Here is a 20961-nt window from a genome sequence, read left to right as displayed (position 1 = left end):
TCCTCAGCTTCTTAATCACCTGTGTCAGGAAGCTGCCATCAGTGCACTCCAGAAACCTCCTGGACTGCTTGTGCCCCGCTGTGTTGTCCCTCCAACCAGCTGTCAGGGTGTTGAAGTTCCCCACGAGGACCAGAGCATTTGAACGTGCGGCGTCTTCCTGCTGTCTGAAGGCCTCACCGACTACTTCTTCCCGACGTGACGGTCGGTAGCAGGCAGCCGTCGTGAGGTCGCCCGCGCTGGCCTGCCCCCGGCCCTGGCCTGCCCCCGGCCCTGGCCTGCCCCCGGCCCTGGCCTGCCCCCGGCCCTGGCCTGCCCCCGGCCCTGGCCCACCAGCTGGCTGGCTCCTCACCCGCCCCCGGCAGAGCCGCAGGCACTGCCACGGCTCCCTCCCACGCGGGGCAGCCCCCTCTCACCCCACGGGCGAGGTGCTAGCCGACAAAGCGTCACCTGAAGCTAACGTGTTGTCCTTCTGCATGAACATTCGGTAATATCAAATATAATTAATAAAACCGAAACCGTGACACGTTAAACCAAAGTATCTAAGTCCCATGGGGGTTTTAATAAAACTCAGGCTCTTAATTCACTTAAAGGAATTAATTTCACCTAAACTTCCAATTTTAACTACTACCTCTGAAAAAGCAGCATGCACTTTCAACCAAAAATAATCATGACGGTTTTCATATTTACCATAAGGCTCTGAGCATACACTGAATTTTATTCACTGTGAAGCAGTCATTCAACAGCTTGGTTACATTCTCTTCAGTGAGATAAGAAAAGGATATTTTCAGACTCTGATGTCAATTTTTTTTAAAAGCAGAAAAGATTACTGGTTTTTTGAAGAAGAATCTTCTCCAGAAAGATTTTTGCATGGGCAACCAATACATTTTTTTAGATTAAAAAAATTATATTTTGCAATGGTTTGGAGATAACTACCTTGAAGAGGGAAAAATGTACTTACAGACAAGATGGTATCATAGTCAATGACTGCAGTTGAGTCACTTAAAATTCTTATTACCTGCTGAAGCTTAGCACATTAGAAAAAACACACTGGACTGACAATCTTGCCAGATTGTTAGCAATACTATCAGCTCCTCATTGCTCCTAGAATGATTCATACCGAAAGAACTAAAGTAACTCAACCTTCCCTGCAAGCTGGATAACTAACTGAAACTCTGTTTTTCAGGTACATAAATTAGGGCATATGCTGGCTATTGTAGAGACTAGTAAAAGCTGGCATGCCAAAAAAACTGCACGCAGCTTAGGAAAAAATCCCAAGTTATAACAATATTCATAGTCAGCTTATTAGAGAGTTTGTTTATGACTATAATATAGAAGATTGCTTACAAAGAGTAAGAACTTATGACTGCACTGCAAACTCGAATGTTAAGTTCTCATTCAACACTGGCTGTTAAAGTGACTTACCTATAATAACAAAGCAAAGTATCTGAGGAGTTAAAAATAAAATGCAAGTCCTGGCTTCTCCTATAAAGGTCACTATAAACACTATAGAATATGAATAAGTTCATACATAGAACATGAAAAGTAGAAGATGAAAAGTTCAGTTGCTGTTCTCAGTAGAAGACAGCAGTGATATTTGAATAAACCATTTTACAGTGAAATAGCTTACCAACCTGGACAGTTTCAAAATTCAGTTGCCTTTGGTGTTTTGCAGCACTCACTGTGAGTATATGTGCATGCTTGACTTTCCACAGCAAATTTTCAGAGAGCGCTACTTAGTGATCATGATAGCTACTGATGGCATGAACAAAAAAGGGCATCCTCCAAGCAAGTCCAAACATCCAGATTTCAGATAGAATAGGTTTGTCTTTAAACTACCATGCTTACTAATATTGATATCACAGATATAGATAGCCTTCATGTAATGTTTTATAATGCTAATGACAAGCAATTTGAACGACAGAACACATTTGATGTGTATACTTTTGGTGGAAAAACTCTAAATGAGAGTGACAACTCTCAACTAATTAATGAATGAAATTTTAAGTTTTTGAAATTTAGATGTGCAGGTATACTACCTGGGAGGGTGGGCATAGGATGAAAAGCTAGTCTGAAACCCTGCTGAGGACCTCAGAGAAAAATATTACATAAAAAAACAGCTTTTGCTTGTTTAAACATTGTTTAGCTACAAAGGCTTGAGCACAATGCAAAATTGAACCACTAAGCAGACTGTTCACCAAGTATACAAAATTCAAATTTGCAATTTAAACCACCAGCCTCAAATATGGAAAATATACTACTTTTGCATTTGGTCTGGGTCCTTTGCATATAACTGCAAAAAATTTCTTTAAAGCCTAAATAACTCATTAAAATGCCACAGGTTATCTTTCTGCAATGCAAAGTTAGATCTGTGTGGTATGCACCAAGGGAATTTAAACTGAAAGAAAAATACGCACCCAGAATTGTCTCACAGGTTAAACAACTAAGATTCAATGACTTTTTATAGCAAGCTCTATAAAAAAGTCATGAAATCTGAACTCACTGGTCTGACGCAGGCTATGCTAAACTGCTAATAATATGAAGACAACACTATCAAACAGAAACCAGATACTGCTGTTACGCATCGATGAGCTGCAACTTGGTCCTCCCAGATTTCCTCTAAGGATGTTAATGGTATAATACTGTGATTCACTACGGTTTAGTTTTGAAGAATTCAGATATCTGATGGATTTGAATCATACTGCAAAACTGAAGGAGCCTACATAGCTAAAAAGAGCAAAGTAGAGGACTGTGACAATATAAAAGCTTAATATCTAACACTGTTTCTTGTTAGTTACCACACAATGATACTAACCTTGGAGAAAAACTGAAGGACTTATTAGAGATTTTATATTTTAAAAGCAAATGGCAGGAGAATACTCATTCCTAAATCAACAGAAAGAAACAAGTGGAAGGTAGCGATCACTTGCCCAAGCCTATTCAAACATTTGTTCAAGTAACTATTATGTAAGGGAATATAATAGATAAGGCATAAAATATACAGCACAGTCACAGGAAATCTGCGTGTTTTGAAACACTGTTGGCAATACATCCTTACACTTTGTACCCAAAAAGAGCACAACGTAAATTATGTGCCCAGCTCCCGGGGCTGTGCTCAGCACTGGCAGCACACGGCCCCAGAGGCCTGCTCCCCTCAGCAGCTAAGCGTCCCGCTCGTAGGTGAGGCAAACTGCGGCTAGGTACTCCCCTCGGCACCAGCTACACGAACACCTCCGAAGTAACTGTCCTCTCTGCCGCTCCCTCTTCCTTTCCGCAAAATGGGAAACTAAAGTAGAAAGCAGCAACTCTGCACATCCTTAGCAGAGCCTGGGCAAAATTTTCATAGTCAGTGCATCAAAGACTACAAAAAATTAACAAAAGATCTACAAAAATTAAAATTAACAGTGCTAAACTCGCACGCAGAAGGAAACGCGCTGCCTCTGCTGCGGAAACGTTACAGTGCAGAGGAGAACCGCGACGCTCTGCTTCCCGCCTGCAGCCGCAGCCGTCCAGCTCGCACCTCGACTGTCTCAGGCGAACTCCCTGCCATCCGCGAGCCTGCTCTTCTCTCCTCAGTTGTTAAGCCATCGCTGCTTGGAAAAGCGTAGCCAGAGGACAAGAGGTCAACAGGGGAGTTCAAATATCACACAGGCCTGCCAGATGGCCACTGTATCTTGTTAGCAAATGCGTGGGAGATGGGAAGAAGGGGAACTTTCCTGAAGATAATTTCCATTGACCTCATTTCTTGGAAGAAAACTGCTCCTCACCCACAAACTGCACGTTCAGAAAGTGGACTTTCATGTTCCAAAAGATATCAAACCCACCATTTTTACTATCTTCTAACTAGAAAAAGGTTGTTTCGATGAAGACCGTATGTCTAGTTCTAGAACTGCTATCCAGAAATACATTCTAACCTACCAGAATAATGTAGAGAGAAATTTGAGGAGAAAGAATTTCAACTAGCCCAATCCTCCTCCTTTTTGTTTGGGTTGGGATGGTTTGATGTGAATTTGAAATTGACTTTTTTTCTCTGAAACAGAATGGAAACATTTTTTAAATCTCAAAACTTTTTGGGGTGGTCGGGGAAATGAATTCCTCCAGCGCCACGGGAAGCAAGACTCCTGAAAGCACGGCCCGTGCTGGTGCGCAGCCGGACACGCTCTCCGTTCTGCTTCGTGGAGAATCTGATGCACCTGAGCTCGTGTGGCAGGCCCAGACATCTTGAATTTAAGAGCCAATATATGATGTAACATTTATCCTTGGTGTGGCCTCTCCCCAGTGACAGCGAATTTAGCTGTACACAAATCAGGGCAGTTTTCTCAACATCTCTTGCATCTGTTTCAGCATATACCATATTCCTTTCCTCTTCCCTAGAAAGCTAACAATATTTAAGATCATTCCCTACATAAGTGTAACACACATTTATTCTCACCTACATCCATGTGCTTTTAAGAAATCTCACGTGCTAAGGAATCCTTTCCTTAGCACCTCTAGGCACAGGTAGTACACAGGAAAAATCTACCTATTTTTCTGAAGTATGCTTTTTCAACATCTCTTTTTCATTGAAGTAACATGACTTTTTTTTAGAATGATACCCATTTACTTGAACATTAAGTAAAGTAGAGAAGGAACATTTGGAGCTCCAGATTATGCAAGCTGAAAGATGAAACTACTGAGTAGTTCAAAGACAGGTCTGAAAATTAGATTTATGCTCCAACCTTAAACCCAATTAACCACATGTAGTTACAGTGTGTAGCAAATAGAGCTACAGAGAATAGAATATCATGCTTAGAGTGCAAAGAGCATAAAAGTGGGTCTAGAAAGAGAGCTTCCTTCTGCTTAAACCTCCTAAGAATCCAATTAACATTACTAGAGAAATTAAAAGGGAAAATGAGCTTATTCTCAGCAGACACTACAGTACATCTGTGTTGCTAGATTAAAAGGGGAGAGGAGGGAGAACGCAAAACTACACATTAGTGTGTATTTGTAAAGCAAACACCTTTCAAACAGAAAATTCAAGCTAAGACTAACGTTCAAAAAATACAGACATGCTCTGGTATGGAACTGTCAAAAACCAGACCCAAATAACCTTTATTCCACTGTGTGGAAATGCCACAAAATATCCAGAGGTTTTTGATATGTTTCTGTCGTTCCTAATTAGATCGATAATGATGTGGCTCCAGTCTCAGAGAAATACAGAAGACGGTATTCCTTTAAAAAAAGGGCAACAGAATTGTCCTTGGGAAAGGTCCTGCCCCAAATTATATGAATCTTTCTTTTATGGCCAAAAGACTGGGACTCTAAAAAAAATACACAGTTTCTTCACACACAACTGGTTTGATACACTATTGGAAGCGCAAGACAGCTTCAGGTATGGAGTTGCAACCACTGCTTTCATTATACAAGTCCATGTACGTATGCCACCGTGTATTTTTTTGAACGTTCCCTCAGCTATTTCTTCCATCTTCATTTGCACTCTGGAGTTTTCCCTTTGGTTTAATCTCTGCAGGATACAGGAATAAAAACACAAAATAGCTGAGAGCACGGAAGAGCTCCTTTGATGTCAGCCTGAATTAGCAGCTGTGAGATCCTCCTCTCCGCCACACTGGGCTAAATGCCCTACAAATGGACCATACTCCATGGAGTGACCCCTCATCTCTGCATGTTCATCCCCTGAAGAGTGCAGCTGAGGAGGGTGATAATGAACCATTTGTGGCGTTTCCGTATAACAGCTAGACAAACATGGCTGGTCTAAGCAAGAAAGGAAAAAGAAAACTGGCAAAGTTATTCATTACGGTACCTCACAGAGTCCCCTCCCCAGCTGCAGTTGCTGGTACAACCTCTAAATAAGACAGGGATGGTTGACACAACCCTAGTGACCCATGGGCACAGAGACCAACGTGTCAGAGAAATAGCAAACAGCAGCGAGCAGGACCTTCCCCGTGTGTCAGCGCGGGCACGGGAAGGAAGTCTGTCACACCGGCACACCTCGCAGATGGCAAATGAATCCATCCTGTCATATCACCCTCTTCCCAGCAGATGGGAACGGTGCACAAGACACAGTCGTCATCCTCATGCAAGGAAAAACGTTACATGATGGCACGGACACTCTATGTGCCCTCAGCACTATCCAAGTCACTAAGCCCTTGCTAAGAGAAGAATTTGTAAAGGTGTTCTTGCTGTGCTAAGCATACACATCTACTGCAAACACATTTTTGAACTGCCTCACTTTTGTGAAGAAAATAATGTTGAGCAAATGCATAATCTAACCTGTCCTGCTTTGTAGAAAAGCTATTTGTTATCTTTATTCCATCACACTTTTCCACTTTCAAGGAATTAAGGGCTGGTTTTAAGTCGGTAACTGGAGAGCACAAACTAACTTTGGTAGGTTAGCAGTAACGGGCGACTGCAGAACGAGGCATAAGAGCAAACCCCTTTCCTCCAGAAACAGCAGCTGCTCTGCACCTCCTGCTGCAAACCTCTGTGTCGCTTCGTGTTTTTGAAGGTCCATATTTCACAATGACATTCGAAGTTTAAAAGAAAAAATACCATATAAGCACTTTCATGTCTTACTAATAGGGAATTGTTTAGTATCCTAGGTGGTTTGAAGACATCCATTTTAAGACTTTGAAGTATTCAAAATTTGCTGCAAAATCTCATACGGGGTATGCAAATGTACTGCTCTTTCCTCAGGGGTGCTCCTTATGCTGATAGCAAAGCACCAACACCGTGACCGCCAGGGCTCAAAGGGAAACAAAATGCCAAAAGAGTTTATAGAAAAACAGGGCGAGAAAAAAGCTACCAGCTCCTGTAGCCTCATCCTTTAGTACAGAATTAATAATGCGCACTCACCAAATCCTCAGTGGTTGGTATAGTCTTGGCTTTAGGAAATGTCACAACTGTCTTTATGTAGCACAAGAACTCAGACTCATGCCCAGAGAAACCATTTTATAAGTTGATTATGTCATTAAAGAGGAGTCTCCTAGGTCCCCCCTCCCGGCGCTGGGAGCCTTTTTGTCCCTCTCTGCACCCAGTTAAGATCTGGCTCTCTGGAGGTCTCCAGATGGCCACCTTCACTTTGGGAGAGGAACAGCTGCACCAAAAGTCCTCCTACTCCTTTTCTCTCCTCTCCAGTACTAGCTGTAAAGCACAGGAGCAAAGCACGCTTCGCTGCTCCTTTGCATGACAGCTACGATTCCTTTGCAGCAACAGAGAGAAGCACCATGCCTTTTTAGGATGACAGCATTTAAGAAATGCTGCAGAATAATTGCTGCAATTCAGACTGCATTCAGCACAGTAAAGGTCAAAGGAAGCACCTTTAAGCCAAACAAAAGCTTGCCAAGACAGAAGCGATATACTCAACAGTGTCAGGATAGGCATGTTTACAGTAAGATTAATAGACTAAGCAACAAGGATGGAACAAAGAAAATGACAACACAACAAATGTTAAAGAGGTACTGCTGTATCTGCTGTGCAAGATGTAAAGATCTGCTTAAAAACCTTACTGTATCACAGTAGGCCATAAAACTACAGTATGTCCCAGGCAAAATATATACCAGTCAATGGATCACGCAATTTCAGCTGTCCTAGTTAAAGTATATACATTTCTTCACAACTTGTAGTGAATGTCTATCATGAGGCATCATGGTTTTTCAGCTGTCATGACACCAGCTCTGGATGCAACCAAGTTTTCCTGAGAAATCACCCTGAACTATCTCAGTGATTTTTTATTATCACGATACTCTGGCACAAAGCACTGTAAGAAATCTGACCTAGCGTTATGCCTTCCAGTTCTTGCCCAGTGAAGTTTCTCCTACAAGGTTATACCCGAGAGCCGTCTTCTCCCGGCTACGTGGAGTGGGACGGTACGAGGCAGATGGAGCTCTCCGTGAAGGACGCGGTTCATTTACCCCGGGCAGGGACCGCACACCCTCTGCCCGCTCACGGCGGCTTCGTACAAGCGCATGCCACCTGACGCAGAGCTCGCAAATCTGGCATGCGCAAGTTAATCAGAGCAAAATCTAGTTGCACATTACATGCTGCATTAATACAAAGTTAAAGATGATTGGTTACAATTATAATTAACCTGGATATAAGAAGTAATGATTCTTGCAACAGCATTTAACTAGCAACCGTGCTATGTTACTCTTGCCTCTTGTAAAATTTCATTGGCTACAGAAATATTGGACTTTCACATCTCACAAATTCTCCCAACACTTAGAAACACTTGTTTGCACAGGAGAGGACAGGTGCTCACTTCCTTCCCTACATCAACAGGTTTTTCCATAATCTAAACATGGCCAGTAACGGCACGCAGGCTGTACCTTCCGGGAAGCACTCATGCTCACCAACGTAAAGAAGAAATCAAACTTTAAATTACAACTTTAGCTAGTATTAGTGCAACAATTAGACTTTTCAGAAAAGAGAAGAAAATACAGGCAATAAGGGTAATTTTATCTATACCTATCTGGGAGCGCTAGTGAAAATTGTTTTTAATTCTGGTACTCATCTTTACAGGTGTAAAACACTCTCCTTTAATTGCAGTACAGTGTTCCCAACCTTGTTTAACATATATGATATGCACAGCTAATTAAAGTGCCTCTGCTGGCCTAATTTAGCCACTGCTAATTATATTCCAGTGTGCAATTTTAATATTGGATGGAGAGGTTTTATTTCCAATTAATCTTCCAAGTTAAAAAATAAAAATAAAAAAACCACAGGACTGTGAAGTTTGAAACCAAGTGCAGTGAAGGGGCTGGGCGAGAGTCACCGGGCGTGGAGCCAGGCCCCGCGCGGGCGCTGCCGCTGGCACTGCTGCCGCTGGCACCGCTGCCTGCACTGCCGAGGCTTTCCGCAGAGCTCGCAGTGTTCCCGCAGCACCTTGGTGGTGTTTGGGCAATGCTGTTACTTCTGGCAAATTTATCGAGCTTCATTGAAACACGCACATTAAACTCGTCTTATTAAAAATCTCTTGCCTGCGAACGGCAGCCCCTTTGCCTGTCAAGATTAGCAGAAAGAATATGAATGTTGATGTCAGAAGTTTGAGCAGCTGCTTTAGGATCTGTCAAAATATCTTGCTGGATGCCTGCTGAACATGCCCAGAAGCAATTTGCAGTCTCCAAACTATTATCAGCCAACCAGCTTTTTTCAGAATCAGATATGGGACAAATCTCTCAGCCAACCCCATCTATGTGGGAAGTTTCCATTTCAAAGTTTTGATGTTGAGTCATTCGTAAAGGCAAAAGGAACATACTTTCCTAGGGATAAGATATATGCTCTTCGACTACGGTTTAATGGATTTTCTATAACCTCAAGCCTTGAGTCAGGTATGCCGATATTGAGACCAAGGAAAAATTGTATTTAAGTAGAAGCAGATTATTATACTAAAGCCAAAGGAAACGGAATTGAGTTTTCATATTAAATCTTGTATTTTCAGGAGAAGACTGGGTAAATAAATAATAAAATAACTACTTGCAATTTCTATGTACATTAGTTACATTACAAGGATTAGCAGGCTGTTGCATTACCAGGTTTTCACACGAGTTAATCACTTTACTAGACGCTGGGACTTGATGTTTTCCATATAGGACTTAGGCTGTTTAATAAGACTTCAATAGAACAAATCTGTGAAACTCATTGAAATAGTGTAATTGGAAGGAAGAGCATGCACCTGCCTAGAAACTCAAAGCCAGAAATGTTGGATCTCAGACGATCTCCAACCCAGACAGTTTTAAAATCGAGCAGAACAGCTACCACAGAAAAAAAGAGGGAAGAGAGAAATTTGCCAAGAGACGTGGAGTGAGGAAAGAAACTTGAGAAGCACATAAAGACGGCATGATAGGTAGGTTCGAATAAACTGCTGGGGTTGGCAAGGACCTTTGCATGTCTCCAAGCCAAGGGAACTTTTCTATTATTTCTAAAGCACAGCACAATGAAACTGTGCTGCTACAAATCTGGGGTGCACCAGTGTGGCCAGGAGCAGCTTGCCAGGATAACTCGCCTGACTGTCTTCCCCCCTGCAGGCAAGGATCAGCTTGTGGTCACAAGAATATTCCCAGCGATGACAGCCCGTGCCGGCCACCTTTCTCTTCTCCCCGTGACACAGTTAGACCTGGCTCCGTCCCACAGCCCTTCGCTGGGGAAGGGGACGCGAGAGCGGCAGCGAGGGGCAGGCTGCCCCCGCCGCAGTGACTGGCCCGGCCTGCTGGCACCGGGGCCGCCAGGGGTGGGTGCAGAAATCATCCCGGGCAGCAGCCGCCCTTCCGCCACTCTTCTTTCCCCCCTAGAAAAGCCTCAAACCCAGCAGTGAGCAGGAAGGGATTTCTCAGACGGAAACCTGCCCCGAGGCGGCGTGCAGGAGGCTCCACGGAGCCCGGCGGCCCGGCGCAGCGGCCACCCAGAGCAGGACCCGCGCCACGGCCTCCGCTCCCCGCGGGCCTCACTTGGAGGCTAAAACAGGCCTCGGCTACTTCTTTGAAATACTGCCTGTTCATACAACCACCATTTCTAGCTGTTATTAGCTCATTTTTCAAAAACTTCAAACTAATTTCCCCTTGTCCTTTGAATGGTCTCTTAAGAGAAGTTTCAAGACATAAAACCTATGAAATGACGATCCCGTAAGGATGCTGACTCTGTCTTTAACCATTTTCTCCCTTTGGTGCCTCATACTAATATTCCCCATGTAGTATAATACTTTCTTCCAGAACATTATATATGATATGCAGAATTTTAAAATAGGATAAAAAATTTTCATAATGGTTACTGAGCAAAAGATTCCTCCAAAGATTCAGATTGACACATTTGGATAGGATTAAATTTATCCAGAGAATTAAATTTGCATCGAATGAACGTCAAGGAGCACATAGCATAATCCAGGCCTACTTTTAATGTTTTTGTATGACTAGCATATTTACTTAGATATCCTACAGTAATTCATATTTCATCATTATTATTCAATGTCATTAAAAGTCTGGCAGTCTTACAAACTGAAATGTAACATTTTATGTGATTCTAAAAAAAGAGTTTATACAGAGATAAAAGAGTTTATGGATTTCAGCAGCAAATTTGATAATGCAGGATCACGTTTTATGAACTTCAAATAAATTTGGGGGAATATACAGGCTTTTTTTTATTCTCCAATTGTAAACATTTTACAAGGTTCCATGTTCTTAAAACATAAGACCTTGGATAACCTGCAAAACATCAGAGCCAAAGGCTTCACAGGCTGAGCTGGCAGTATTAAGAAAGAAAAAATGCTCAGGACAAACTCCCTCTTTTATTACTTGCATATATGACTAACCGTCCTATTAAGACCCAGAGGATTTAAAATATACATCTCTTCAGACTATCTGCACAAAAGTATGATGCTTCTATTCTTTTCAAATACCTAAAAATGGGCAGCAGAACCCGGCGCAGTAAATTCATTTTCAACAGGGAAGATGTGGAGGCTCAGTCCCGCTCTGTGCTTAGATTCTAGGCCACTGCACTCTGCCTCCTTCTTACATATCTGAGAAAATAACATTATTTACTCTCTACAGTACATTTTCCTTTTAGTCTATATAAAGATTTATGGAGATCACCTGTCTACCAGAAGAACACAAAACATGATTCTGAATTTGTAGGCATACTTTATATGGATTATCCTGCAAATCAAAAAGAATTTCATGGTTTGCAAAAAATATACTTTTATTATAAAATCCATTGAAAAATATGAAAACAAAAGAAATATTTGAAGGGTTCCTGGACTGTGTTCATATATGCAAATCATGCAAATTTAAGTAACTAAGACTCAAGTTTCAGGAGATTCTTCAGTCATCCATTTTATTTTACTAAATTGTGAGAAGAAATGCAAAACATGTTTCAAAAAAATTGTCTGAAATCTATGTGGCATATCTTCACACTGCTTTCTCTGCAAGAACTCTCTAGACCTACTTAGAATAGGTAATAGAATAAGGTAAAATTATCTTTTTTGAACTGTTGTGACAAATCTGTTACAGCAGAATATCATTATTAACATCTGTGACGTTAATCTGTCTGTTTGTCATTAATAGGGTCGTAGCAACTCTCTCCTATCTCTTCTCATCTCTTTTACCTAAAGATAATACTCACCTTTTCCCACTCACGATCGTTGTTCAGTACTATTACCACCAGCCGGGGATGTGCCTGATAGCCATCTGCTGTGAAGGACAAATCTTTACCTTCCCAAGTCACATTCATCATAAACCTAGAAGGAAAAAAAAAAAAAACAGTTCAGTGAAAAATTAATGAGCTGTCCAGCAGTTAATGAGCAAGCTAATTCAGTCATCAGAATCACCGACAAAATACATGTAATAAATCCCATTAATTCTGTAAAAGCCTAGGTTTGCAGAATGGAGAATCTGTGAATTTTTATGCATTCCTTATAGATGAAAAAGCAAAATATTATTTATGCATGATTTTTAATGCAGACATTTTTAAAGAAGTAGTTTCCATGTTGTGTACAACCTGTACACTCCATGCATTATCTTTTCACACTTTGCACAACTCCATTAGTTTTTCAGCACCTTTTGAGACAGTCTATATCAGACCTGTATGCAATGCATACTACTGTCTCACCACTGTAGTACCCAGAGGTAAGTGTATCTGCTCTGGTTTCACCTCCTTGCACCTCCAAGAATCCCACCAGCCCCTCTGATACTGCAACTTTCAACAGTACCTTTGCGATGCTTGGATAAATTTCCCTAATAGCTTCAGCCAAAAACACACAGGAAAACTTCAACAGAGTCAATGATATTTTACTTCAACATTTTCAATTATAAACAACTGATGGTGGGGTGCTTTTTTTTTTTTTTTTTTTTTTAAATAATTAACCCACATGCAAAAGTCTAAGTGCCTCCGTATTTATCGCTTGCTTTGTTTCCCTAACAACACTTTCTCCTCCTGTATTGCTATGCTAACCTGAATGTTCTGAGCATAGAAAAATACTTAGCAGCAATGCTGAGATTATTAGTGATTATACCATTTCTACCAAGTCATCGCTCTGGCCTGGACCGTGCCATCAAGGCACACATACGAACGCTGGCTAACAACACTGCAGGCAGCTCCACGAAAGCTAGTCCTGGGCTGGAAGTGTTGGGAGCACGGCCCTCCGACACGAAGGTGGATCGGATCTGACCTGCCTTCAGGGAGGGATCTCTGTACTCCACGTGGAGACGTCCTTCAGCTCCATGGAGTCCTGGAGCTTTTCTAGCCACAGATTCATCCCAGAAGGTCTTAAAATGCTTGATTGAGTTTATACTAATTTTACACTATTCTAATATTACCTAACTTTTCCATTTCCTGTTTCATACATACTAGTTTTTAATTTCTGACTGTTGTTTTCCTTTCATCATTGAACCAAGTAGCCTGTTTTCCAAAACAAAGGCCTTTTGTTGACTCAGAAAGGCTAGCATTGCAGCCATCTCTTCTCATGGTCTAGACTTTCCTCCCAGTTAATTTTCTCTCATAATCTTTCACAGATTTATAACATATAACTGTATTTATATTTGTTCCAGTTCCATACAGCTTCAGTGTTTCACAGTGAGAACAGATTGTTTTCACTGCTTCAGGGTCAGAAAGAGCGATGAGAAATAGCAGCTTTTATTTAAAGCACAAATATGGGGAACTTGCTGCCAAGTTTCGGAGCTACTACAGTATGCAGACCAACCTCCCCACACGGCAATACTGCAAAAATCTATCATTTTGCACAATATTTGGAACTCCCTCACCCAAGAAAATCAAGCATGGAAGGGAAGAGAGCAAAATGCTGGTACTGGCATTGGTGCTCTTCAGTCACGTTGAAAAAACCCAACTGCCCAGGTGGTCAATATGAACCTGACAGCACTATTTTGCAGACGAGAGGTGACTGCAGTCCCATCTTGGAGATCCCAAAGCACTTTGAAAAGACAACATGCTCTCCACGATAGCTATATTGACCATCCAAGTGAATTCCATTGAACACTTAGCATATTCCATCAAATGAAATCTAGTCCAAGCTTTCACCTACATGTTCTCCTTGAACCGAATCCTTTTGCCTTTCCATCCCATCCTTAAAACAAATGCTTTTCAGAGGGTATTAAAGAAGTTCTTAAAAGTATTCTCCATAACTTGCTCTGGAACGTTAATGCCAAGACACTGATCCTGTTTCACATGCTATTCTATGTAGCGGTCTGGTCTCCTGCTGAGTCTGACACAAAATTCTTCAGTTCCCTGTTCAGAGGAGAAGGCTCCATACAGACACAGCTGCCTGAAAATCCCAGTAGTAGAAGCACTTTAAATAAAAGTATATAGACCCAGAAGAAATAATGGCATTGTATCAAGACAGTTAATAATTAAATGTGCACTGCCCTAAACAATCATATTAACACCATTCAGTACCAGTCTGACAGCAATTTGTAAATTTAGCCATAATAATAACTCATATTTTGTGACAGACTTTTGGTGTGAAAATTTTCCCTTTGGCACAGTTTTCCTTTTCAATTGAACTAATTTCCCATATATTACATTTCTCACCAAGGACCAAAAGAGCTTGCTTAGGAATAAAAAGCTTGTTTGTCACCCTGAGAGCACGTGATAAACCACTAAATAGAATTTGATTGTGTATACATATAAGAAACCAGCGTATAGTTCACTCACTGCTGAAAATGAAACACACTGAGATCTTTGGAATAAAATCTCTAAAAAGCCATTAAAGGGTAAAACACTGACATACTGCTAAAACATGCACTACTTGTATTCTTACTTCTCAGTCTCTCTCAGGTGGCCTCTCCCTCATGGACCTACTGTCTCTTACAGACCTTCAGATTAATACACCAAAATAACCCCCACACAACACACACAGTGTCTTATGAGGCCAGATCCAAAACATTTCAATCTATAAAACTCAAAGCTGAGAACTTCGTCTCTTCTTAACAGCTGAACCACAAATATGCACACTACATTACATAAGGCTTTTGCGTCCAGCCAGATTTTTAATTACATAGCCATCAGTGATTATGCTTGCGTTGATCCTTTCTTTTATTTAATTTGGTAGGATCGTTACCCCAGATTTCAAATACCACTCATCATATCTGGGAATTGATATGCAAATGCTCTAGTCCAGAAGCTATTCAGGGACCATCACAAGACGCTGTGCTGCAGTTGCAGCAATGCTCACTGCATTCCAACAAGAAGGATGAACCGCAAATCTAAAACGAAAAACTGAATTCAGTGTATATTTTTAAACTGTGTGAATTTACCAGGCATTAAGTAGTGAAATACATCTTATAAGTTAAAAAAAAAAAACACCCTTATCTGCCAAAATTCTCTTAAAAGTGTATTGTCTGAGTCATATACAAAGGTACCAGTGAATGACGCATTCTGAGCTACCCCAGTTTCTCAATTGCAGCAATAAAAAAAGAACATCAAAGAGATTCTTGTTCTTCCAAATACACTCTTCTGTATCAAATTCATCAACAGCCTGCGTTCTTAAGACCAGGAACACAGCAACCAATGCCTAAAACCTACATTCACTTCTGAGTTGCCATTTTTCCTCCAAGAAGGACTGAAGTCCTGTCCTGTTTTTACCGGCAAAGATCCTAAAATCCTTGCCTCGATGAAGAACTTGTGTGCTTTTGCACATAGTCTATTCCTGGTTAAGAAGAGTGAGGAAAAGGCATTTATATTATACGTTATTCTTGGAGAGTTTCAAATTTGCCCAAGACTAATTCTCTTCAAGGTATCTTTGGTTTCTGAATTGGTCAAAATATACTTCTGAGGTAGCTTTGGAATTGCAAATACCTGTTCTTAAGCTAATGAAGTGCTTGAGTTCCTTATTTTAAGGGAGGAATGTAGCATACACCTTGGATTAGCAGTTAATCTGCTTTCATACCTCATTAATGCTGCAACCTTTGCACAGGCATGATAGCAGGAGGCCTTGCGATAGCATGGCACTGAAGGCTTAGCTGACTTTTGTAAGCTGGAGTTTGCGAGCAACATGCCCCAGGGCCTTTTTGCTGAACCTCTGCTGTGTTGAATAAGCATGGCACCTGTATGAAAACCAGGAATTTTGGCAGAAGTTAAGCTATTCTCAAAATTGAAGTCAAAACAGGTTTTTATCATACTATGACCCAAGCCTATACTATATTTCAAAACCATTTTTAAATGTTTGTACGATTCTTCTTTGGTTGCCCGAGCAACCCAGAAGCCCGAGCAAGAGAGGCACTGAAATGCCATGGCAGAACTGTCCTGGCTGTATTTACAGCATGCCTTTGAACCACCAAGGTCACAAATCGCTCTCAAGATTCACAACTTAATTTTTATAGACACAGAGGTAGTTCAGATAAAGTTTCAGATTAATGCCAACATTGTGCAATATTTATCTGAGCCAAAATTCTGACTATGCGGAGAGAGAACACATTTAAACGAGGTGGGTTTTCTGATCCTTTAAATGTTATCCTACAACTTCGAAACCATTTTCCACTAACAAATCAGGGAAATACTTTGCCAAAGGGTCAGAGTAGGACCTCAGCTTTTAGAAGACCATTTGGTAGGGCACGATGGGGAACACAAGCACCTTTCTGGCTCCTCTCCTTACAGAAGATGTGGGCCCTCCTTGCCCCAAAGGGTTTCATAAGGACTCGCTACACTGGGTAAAAACAGTTAAAACATCAGAAACACTCTGACCACTCCTGAAGTAGAATCATTGTGACTTTCTGCTTCTAAGTTATACAACAGAAAACACGTTTCCAAGCTATAGGATTTCTTTTGATGTTTAATGTATATTTCTGTATGCAAGATGCACAAGTGTTTCCCTTACATACGTATATGTATATGCAGGATGCACAACAGACGCAAGGATTTGAGAGTGAAAGAAAGAAGATTTAGTAGATTCTGTGGCAAGTTTTTTTTTTTTTTTTTTTTTAAAGGAAATACCAACTCTAAGTTACAAAGATCACTTTGCTTCAAAACGAAGAGCAATCCTACCCCCAGCTTCCCGAACTTCTGTGGGGGACCTGAGCACTGCAACGACAAACAAGCAGTGACAGAAGGGAAGCACAACATATTGCACAGGAGGCCGACACTATAAAAAACAAATTATGTCTCAATGTCGCTAGTGACAGTGCTCAGGGAAGTCACGACACAGCAGCACTGTCCTGCACGCTGTATTTCTGGGATGCCGCGACAGGGAACAGCCTCCCCACACTCCCGTCCTCGCCATGGACATGATCATGCCCAACCGCCCACCCGGGTCCCAGAAGACCCTGAGGCACTACTACACTTTCACAATTTCTCTCCCCCTTAGAGCAAGCTGATCTTACTGCTGGTCGTCCATTAACAGTAGTGAACCAAGAGACTTATCCTTTCGTTTCTTCTTTTCGCGGTAACTTTCTCCCCAGGCAACAGCACATGAACCAGCTGCTCAATCAACTGGCTTTTCAAAGGGAAATTCAAGCTGCCAAACCTGGCCGGGAGGCAAAGAGAATGCACATTTTCAAGATATATATGGGACTGAAAATAAGTCAAAATTATGGAATAGGTTCTGGAATCGCCCCTCAAAAGTATTCCACAGCGACGAGGAGGTGCTGCTGCAGACACAGGACGAAACCAGCCCGAGCCCTGAAGCAGCGGCGTTCTGCACCCGCTGAGGCCAGACAGGTCTACTTAGGCATCAAATAAACCCAAAACACCGTTCTAAAAAGCTGCAAGGATCGCAGCATTAAAAAGATGTTGTACGTGAGAAAATACTTTTACAAATGTGTAAACATACGTTTGTATTGCTGTTGTGCCACCGTAATTAGGACATCTGCAAAAGACCTGGATTTCACAAGCCAGCAAGTGTGTGTGTGTGCGCACACGTGTCTGCAAGTGTGTGCACGCCTGCACTTGCGCATACACAGGAGCAATACAAGGAATTAGAACTCTTAAATTCTTTGATCCCTTAAAAAATAAATGCACACAATTTAGTTAATATAACTCTTTCACATAAAGATAATTCATATGATGAAAAATGCTTTCACAACAAAGTAAGTAATTTTAAATACCTCTTCTTTCCCTCCCTTTTTCCTAGGTTTGCTTTGATGTTTTCTCCATTTTTATCTATTCCATGTTTCCTTGTTTTCTTTCAGTCCATCCAAACTGGCATATGAATGGGAAAATGTCTGTGCTAGGGTCAAATAGTGTAACCCACTCCCAGATTAGTAACGGTATCTCCTTTTCCTGCCAAGAAAGATGCTTTGGCTTCTCCACTGCCGAGTCTTAAGCCCCTCCTCCACCAACCTCCTCTCGCCGCAAACAGCAGCCGGCGACGCGGGCGGTGGGGACAGGCGTCCCGGGGCGGGCGCCCAGGGCTGCCACGTAACGCGTTGCGCTCGGGGCCGGCGGTGACTGCCGGAGGCAAAGCCGGGCACCGGGCGGCCGCCGGGCTGGCGCCTCCCCGGCCCTGCCAGGGCCTCGCTGCTCCGCGGGGCAGCGCCCCAGGGCAGAGACGTGGCGGAGGCGCTGATGACGGAGAGGCCGTACGCGACGAGGACACCACGGCTTCAGAAACACAACGGGTCCCTACGAGCACACATCGCACACGCGCTCTTTCCACTTTCCCCAAACAGCATGAACCAACCATTCCAATAATCTAGGCAGCCTGTCTGGGCTTGGCATTTACCCAGTGTCGTACCCCAAATTCACCAGGCGTGAATCCAGGCACGAGCTTGTTTCCTTTCCCTTGCTGAGGCCAGGAGGTGCTGAGCTTCCTCAGACAGTCCTGCCATGGAAATCGGGAAGATATGTATCCATAATACCGGGAAAAAAAATTATCCTTAAGAAACAGACCTCCTGTATACATCATTAAGATTAACTCAAGAAACTCTGAATGTAGAGGATATCGTGTGTGGTAAGTACATTTAAGACAAAAAATCCTGTAACCTGATGCTTTAATAATTCTTTTGGGGTTATCTTGAAATAGATTAGTACTAAACAGGGTAGCGATGCACACTTCAAACAGTGGAGCTTTGTATAAGCACAATTTTATATTTTAGACTTTGCAGGGTTTTTTTTTTTTTTTTTTTTTTACTTCAAATCATTCCCAGTGATGCAAAGAGCCTCCTCTTCCTCTTCGTGTCCCCTCCTCCTCCTCCTCCTCCTCCCCTTTCCCCGGCCACCACTCCCCTGCCCGCAGCTCAGCCGTGACCCTGCTGCTGGAGCTGCGCGTGGCCGGGCCTCGAGCCAGCACGCACGAACCAAGTTTGGGGGACACCATGCCCCGTGGCTGCGACACAGGTATGACATGCCAACCACTTCTACCTCCGGCCAGCTGCCCCTTAAAGCACTAGCTGCACCAGGTCTGGAAAAGTCATTTTGCCCCAATTCTGCCAGATCAGCAGCAAAACCCTCGAGGAACCATGCTAAAAAATATATATATGTATGTGGGAAGGAGTGGCCAAAATTAGAACCTGAGAGGTTGCCACAGACTAGCATAACTGAAACCAGCAGAAGGTTTAGTAAGCTGACATTATTATTATTATTATTAACAACACATTTCACAAAAAGATCCAATATTTTTAAATTTTGATTCACCACCTGAGAAACAGTTGAAACTGTCTTCTGTACAAGGCCTGACTGGTCTTCTGCAAGGGGCAGGTATCTGCAGCAACCCCATCTCCAAGACCATTCACTTTTATATTTTGAATTTCAAGGCCAGCTTCCAGCCCTGAAAGCCCTGCCGTGCTCAACTTCCAGAAAGGAGGCTATGTTTGCGCTTTCCTTTTTTTTCCGTGTCACAAAATGGGGAAAGTGTTCCAAGAGACCCTCCTGGGGTAACTGCCTTGTACCTTCTACTTCCTAAGCTGACCTAAGCTGGGAGAAAATTGTGATATATATTTTCTATAATTTCTTGAACAACTTTATTAGTAAACCATCATTGTGTCTCTTGAGTGCTTTTTCTATATCTCCTATTTTGTAGCTGGCAAAGTTTAGTTTTACTTTCAGAGGAACATAACAGTTTGATTGAATTCTAGCTGATTAATGCAACTATATAGAAAATGCTCTCACACTACAGAAGAGGCCAATTGCAGCACATAAATCAACAGAAGTGCAAATATCTAGTTTTTAGTGTTTAAAATACGCTCATCAGCAGTAAGTTACACTTAGCATATCATTGTCTACCAAGCAAATCACCAAAATACTCTACTGTGTCACCTGGCCAGAAGCTAGCCCCACACAAACAAATTGGAGTAAGTGGGTTCCTGCCACTGACAACGATTTTTCTGGAGCATCTTACTCATTTATTCACGTTGATCATGTTGAAAATGCTTCTCATACAGGGTGTCTGAAATCAGCTGCTTATAGCTTGGTAGGACTGATAGTTTGGCGCTCAATTTAAGACCCGCACCTCAATATACCGCTCTCACTGGAAATCTGCTGCTCTCCGCATCTGTGAATCCTCAGTGCTCAGCTGGTGGCTTACAGCTTTAGCCATGCATTTAACCATTTAGGTAAGTCATCCGTGTTTGGACTGCTATTTCCAAAAAGTCCAGTCTGGCAGCATATGCAGGAGCAAAGAATAGGGAAAAAGAAATTTAGTAGCATTCAAAAACTCAAACCTATTTGACATTAGAGTTACCAAAAATGAAGTCCTAAACTGAAAATATAATCAAATTAGCTGGTTACAGCCATAACATGTAAACAGCGTATGTGATTTCTAAAACTAGGGTTTACAGTCTCCGACCATCACCCTACACGCAACGTACACCTATGGACACTCAGTGAATCCCATAAAAACACAGCAGAATCATAAAAATGGGGAATAACAACAGGAGAACCTGCACAATGTTAGGTGAATGCAAATAATATTTGTTTTCCTGCACAGCATGCACGTTACTGGTGAAAAAGCATTTTGCTTCATATATAATTAGTTAAATAATGATGCATTCTCAATCATACAGTAAAGCAGACGATACTTGCTTTCCCTAAGCC

At 42.0% G+C, this 20961-nt stretch overlaps 1 protein-coding gene across 3 annotated transcripts in view; it reads right to left on the bottom strand.

Moving 5' to 3' along the window:
- Positions 1–20961, bottom strand: part of GRIN2A (glutamate ionotropic receptor NMDA type subunit 2A) — a 196754-nt gene that overhangs the window by 62909 nt on the left and 112884 nt on the right. For all 3 annotated transcript variants that reach the window (XM_026096401.2, XM_026096399.2, XM_026096400.2), the window contains one exon: positions 12106–12220. In XM_026096401.2, coding sequence (XP_025952186.2) covers positions 12106–12220 — 115 coding nt within the window. The remainder of the gene's footprint in view (positions 1–12105; positions 12221–20961) is intronic.

The sequence above is a fragment of the Dromaius novaehollandiae genome, chromosome 14 (genome assembly GCF_036370855.1).
Source record: "Dromaius novaehollandiae isolate bDroNov1 chromosome 14, bDroNov1.hap1, whole genome shotgun sequence".
Classification (NCBI taxonomy): domain Eukaryota; kingdom Metazoa; phylum Chordata; class Aves; order Casuariiformes; family Dromaiidae; genus Dromaius; species Dromaius novaehollandiae.
This window is presented reverse-complemented; position numbering and strand designations above follow the sequence as displayed.